Genomic DNA, 6000 nt, shown 5'->3' on the forward strand with positions numbered 1-6000 from the left:
CAACCCTGGCTATCCAGGAATGGAGTATTTTTTAATCAACAGCATTGTCCTATATTAGTTATCTTAGAAAGTCTTGCTGATTGCTGAATAAAACTACAATAGGGAACAATTTGACAATGATAGAATTTAGTAGTGTCAGCCCTTTGATTATGACCCGTGTATATAGCAAAATCCTAAATACACCGTTTGGTGGTGCGCCTGTCAAATGCGGAACGTACATATAAGGTAATAGCTAACAGGTGAATATACTACATGTATTGGTATCGGTATCGGATTCGACCCGGAACTTGTTAATTATTGGCAATATTAATTATGTGGAAAACAAAGGGTCTGGAGTGGTGTTATTTTTAATCTACACCATTGTCCTATATTAGTTCTATATAGAGTTGAATTCTTTGATTTGTCGTTTTTACCCGATGACGGATGACAAATTGGACCTCGTAATTTTTGTATTATAGATATATGCCCTGTCGTAACCTTACGCTATGCAGAACTTATGAGACATATACTTTTTATTTCTGCTTTATACGGGCGTTTATTCTAAATTAGACTAGTTATATTCACTTTTGCCTTTATAGCAGAAATAGATATTATATATACAGACATAGGAGCCTTTGTGTCAGTTAAGAGGGTCTTGGTGGTAGGTCTTCATTTTTACATTCTATAATGTTAGGCCATTCTATAATGTTAGGCAATTTTCTCTATTAAGATTTGTTTTTGACAATTATTTTCTAATCTTTATATTTTATCACCCAATTAATCTATTTTTTTTAAATTTATATCCTTTTTATCTATTCTTTATTATTATGGTCATCCTTTTCTATTGTGTATATTCCCATACCCGATGTTTAGAACAAATTCATCTATCCCAAATTGTATTTAATCGAAAAAATTCCTCTCTTTGTCCATGCTTTATGTCTATCTTCTTTAAGAATATTTTATGTACCTAAACATAGCTTGCTGTATAAATAGGTCACATTCTTTAGACATAGTGATGCCTGATTTAATAGCTCTATTGGCATACATGGACAACCCCTGCACAGCATACATTAGTAGATCTTGTAGTGCAGATACCTGTGACGTTTTACCGCATACTCCTACGGTTACACAGCCTTTCCGGCTCTTGGTCTGCTCGCACTGGAAACAAAACATGTCTGAAATAATAGTGCAAATACAATAAATCAATATATTAAAGGGAAACGATGGTCAAACATATATCCGGGTCGAGCAACCGTGTTAAGATATTGTGGTTTTATAACATGACTTGTTTATTTGTATATCACTAGATGATGCCCGTGAAATCGTGGTACAATGAATTGGGCAAGTGTTGAAACAAAAAATTTTAAATTTCGCGTGCAGTACTTCGACTGAAAGCTTATAAGACACGGATCGATAACGGTCTCCGAAGTGTGTAATTTCTCAAAAATTGGCGTTTTCTGTGGAAAAGGATTGTTTCAAAGACAAATTTGGGAAGTACAAAACACTACATTTATACGTCATATCACAAATATTTCCGACTTTGTATGGTTTCAGAGGAGATGCGGCTCAATGAAATCAGTCTCTTCCTTTAGTCATGTTAGTAGTATAGAAGAAGTCCGACAGTACACATTGGAGCACTTACCAAAAATAATACCTAAACGATAAATTTGTTGGCTATCAAAGACTTATTGATATGTTCAATGATTTGTATAGTTACTATACCAATCTTGATTTACTTAAATACATGTGAAAAACTTCCTTTTGATCCCCCTTTTCTGTTGACTCATTATACATGAAAAAGGGGTTAAAAAAAGTTGGAAGTTTTGCGAATATATGTATGAGTGCTTCAATCCAATATACATGTATGGTTTGATTAAACACGTGTTCTGTAGGAAATTTGTGAGCAATTGCCATCACTTGTTGTCTGTCCTATTTATTAAAAATCTTCTCTTAAACAAAATCTGTATTCAAGTTGAAATCGAAATAATCAGCAAAATATTTTTTACCAAAAATATGTTTTAAGGCTTCAATGGAGACAATCTTATTTCTATTCATATAATAATTGGGACTTGTTCCATCGTATTATCTGTACTTAAAACTTAGCGAAAACTCAAACTACACCATTATAGATATTTCAAGGTATCTTTTATGTTTAGTTAAAAAAAGAACTCTGCTTCTTGTATTTTTCAAATTACGAAATCTTCAACGATTTGTTTTTCAGTGACTCAAATAGGTGAAATGAAAAAATTATTGTCAAGTCATGGTACAAAATTTGCATAGTGCAAGTACGTGACTGAAGCTCGGCACGTATACGCTTATTAGGATTTTAATATAAGAAAAGAATCGATAAATCACTTGATAATCTCCGTATTCACTGTATCAGATAAGATTACGAGGAAATTTCAGTAAAAAATGAACTTTTATTAGAAGCCCAACATGTATAGCTTCACTTTGGTATATTAATCTCAAGCAATGATATTTATTGGCGTATCACATCACCCTATGCTGTATATATTTAACTAAAGTACTTTATGGGAAGGGTTTGGTAGGATGAATAGGTAATCTGATTTAACAGTTCTGCGTTTAATTTAATGGTATTTTGATTGATCTACCCGGATGAATATTTGATAAAATGCATTCAACCAGAATACAGTTAACATTTAAATTGTAATTTACGTTCTATCATACCGACTTTAACATGCTGTAACAGTTTGTTTATCACTTGGTGCAATAATTTGAATATATATTTAATACACTTCACAAACTTGATGTGCATTAAACTTTTAAAAGATAGAGGGACACTAGGGTATTGAATTTGTAAATCTTGTTTTTGTTGCATCAGTTTTTATTTTGTACAGCTTTATTTATTTTCTATCAATTTCCACATTTGCCACATTTGCCACATTTGCCATTACTACCTCGTCTCTTTCCTACATTTTCTACAACAAACTTTAAACAGGTTGTCGATTGACTCCTATAGAATAGAATGAAATATTTTTATTTCCCAAATTACACGTCCCATATAACAATATATATTGAGAGTAGAATTACCAAATTACAGGGCCCATAAAGGATATAAAAATATACTTTGCGAGTAGAATTAGCAACTAACGGAATCCAATATGAGTATAAGAACATGATATTCTAGAGACCAGGCCACACAAAAACTTTGACTCCAAATAAGACGGTTTTTTTCTATTTCATTTTTCCTTTACCCAAGGTATATCTATCAACAAACGACTCATCAAACTGGCGAGCGTTATTACCTTAAGGGGTTCCTTACCTTTATGTTGCGTCAAGTTTAAATATTTTTTTTAGCAAAAATGTGCATTTCTTAACTTCACTTTATATATATATATATACATAACTTTATTGCAAAATGGTCAATCCCTGACGGGTTTGTTTGTACATATCATGACAAAAATTCATAATCAAGTTAATTTTAAAAGTTAATATTAATAATATATAGATGAGTTTATATATTTGTTGATCATGATTGATCAGAATATCAACAGCTCTTTTCCCGTGTTCCTATCGTGTAACGATGCTAAAAACGGGGACATTCAATTTTTACATATACACTGTCACACTTATTATTTATATATGCGTCTCATATTCAGCATTTAGTACCTACCCGGTTTGACAAAGTCTGAAGTTGCAGCAGCAGCAGTTCCAAGCTTCCGAACATTATGACCATAGTTCTTTGACTGCAACTGGGTTCCCGTAAAATTCCATGCAGAAGAGCAGTATGCACTGTTTATCCATTTGTTACATCCAGATAGAAAACTTCGTCTTAACATGATACTCATTTTATTATATTATCATAAAATTATATATAGTACATATACACTAGTACTACGAGTAGTCATAAAAATATTCACCTCAAAACATTGTTTACACTGATAAAAAATGTATTTTTACTTGACCTTGTTCGTCATGCGTAGAACATTGTAGAATTATCTCAATAAGATCGAGGATGAATTAGCATAATGATGTTTACCATCAGTATAAACAAAAATAGAGAAAATCATAAATTAAAATACTTTCATGAAAAGGAATAGTTCTGCGTTTTTGCAGTATAGGATTTACTTGACTTTATCATGTTTATAGACATATTGCAATTGCTAGCTAAAACATATTATTAAAACTATAAATCTTCGTGTCAGAGATTAAACATGAAGTTTAAAACAATCAATATTTGTTCAACTAACATATATATTTCTGTACGTGATCTAAGTCAGGCTTATAAAATTCTTTTTAAATGAAATATTTTGTTTATTTTTATTTTTTTTATGATTTATTTTAGAATGTATTGACTGATGAGTCTTTTGTAGACGAAACGCGCGTCTTGCACAAATATAGAATTTCAATCCTATGATTAAAATAAAACTGAGAATGGAAATTGAGAATGTGTCAAAGAGACAACAACCCGACCAAAGAACAGACAACAGCCGAAGGCCACCAATTGGTCACCAATGCGACGAGAACTTGACTCCCGCACCCGGAGGCGTGCTTCAGCTGGCCCCTAAACAAAAATGTAAAATCAGTGATAATGGACGTCATACTAAACTCCGAAATATAGACAAGAAACTGAAATTAAAAAAAATGTATACAAGACTTACAAAGGCCAGAGGCTCCTGACTTGGGACAGGCGCAAAAAATGCGACGGGGTTAATCATGTTTGTAAATATGAGATCTCAACCCTCCCGGCCCTATACCTCTAGCCAATGTAGAAATAATACGCACAGTAAAACTCAGTTAAAAAAGTCCGAGTCCGATGTCAGAAAAGGTAACAAAAGAAACTAAACAAAATGACTATGATACATAAATTAGCATAGGACTACTAGCAGTTACTGACATGCCAGCTCCAGACCTCATTTAAACTGACTGAAATATTAAAAGTCTTCATCATATGAATATCAAGTACAATCCCTCCCGTTAGGGGTTTGGTAATATACCATCATTAAATATATGAGAAGAGCATAACCCGCGTAACATGCAAGTGAATTTATTCATTTCTTCAAACTGAATCAAATACAAAAAATTACATATATTGAGCGAAATTTAACTTAAACGTATTACTTGATATATAAAATGCTCTTATTCTCTCTCTTTTTTTAAGGGTCACTTTTAAAAAAAATTATAAAACTATCTAAAAATAAGTAATTGGATCACGTTTATTACAAACGAGACAACAACCATCCAAAGTTCAAATAAAGTGGATATAAGCAAGCATAGACCACAGAACATCCTTCAAACAGGGAAGAGAAAAAAACATACCGTCTTGTCGGATATAAAAGCCCAAACATGAACAATTCGTAACAATCCGAACGGAAAACTAACAGTCTTATTTATAACAAAACAAGTAATGATCGTTTGTTGATATGGTTCATAAATTCTTCATTAGTGTTTCCCATTTCTCGTGTTTTTTTGGTATAATTTAGATCGTTGGTTTTCCTGTTTTAATGGTTTTACTACAAATTGTGACATGGGAGGAAAGTTGCGTCATTGGCACTCATACCGCATTTTATTATAGCAATGTATAAAAAACAAAAATGATTGAAAGCAACCAACAACGACACCTAAAATATAAGCTCCTGACTCTGAACAGGCACATGAAGAATTTGGCGGGTTAAACTTGTTTATGATAACTCAACCATAACCTACCAGGGACAGTGGGGTAGCAGCGCAACATAAGAATTATAAAATCAGATAAAATTGGTTCAACTCAAAGATCCGTACGAGGTACAAAACCAACTTACAAAATGCAACAGCATAAAGCACCTATGTAACAACTTTTTTTTTTTTTTTTTTTTTTTTTTTATTTTAGGACAAGAAAAGGGGTGGGCTTATCTCGCCCCGTTAACATAAAGATATAACAGTTAAGGGTATTTTACAAGTTTGGGCTCATATAGACTTTATTTTATCTACTTTTCTCAATTTGAAATTGTTCTTCTTAGCCACTTCTTCGATGTTCAATTTACGTTCTTCTGAGGGGTACAAGAAATTCATCTTGTCTCG

General features: G+C 32.5%; 1 protein-coding gene across 1 annotated transcript in view; it reads right to left on the reverse strand.

Annotated features, from left to right (window-relative positions):
• LOC143075070 (hydroxylamine reductase-like) overlaps positions 1 to 4157 on the reverse strand; it is a 29281-nt gene extending 25124 nt beyond the window's left edge. The window contains exons 1-2 of the mRNA XM_076250328.1: positions 3614 to 4157; positions 947 to 1154 (exon numbers count right to left, since the gene is read on the reverse strand). Of these exons, the coding sequence (XP_076106443.1) occupies positions 947 to 1154; positions 3614 to 3788 (383 nt within the window). The 5' untranslated portion in view covers positions 3789 to 4157. The remainder of the gene's footprint in view (positions 1 to 946; positions 1155 to 3613) is intronic.
• Between the last annotated feature and the right edge of the window lie 1843 nt (positions 4158 to 6000).

Source organism: Mytilus galloprovincialis, chromosome 5, assembly GCF_965363235.1.
Source record: "Mytilus galloprovincialis chromosome 5, xbMytGall1.hap1.1, whole genome shotgun sequence".
In the NCBI taxonomy this organism is placed as follows: Eukaryota; Metazoa; Mollusca; class Bivalvia; order Mytilida; family Mytilidae; genus Mytilus; species Mytilus galloprovincialis.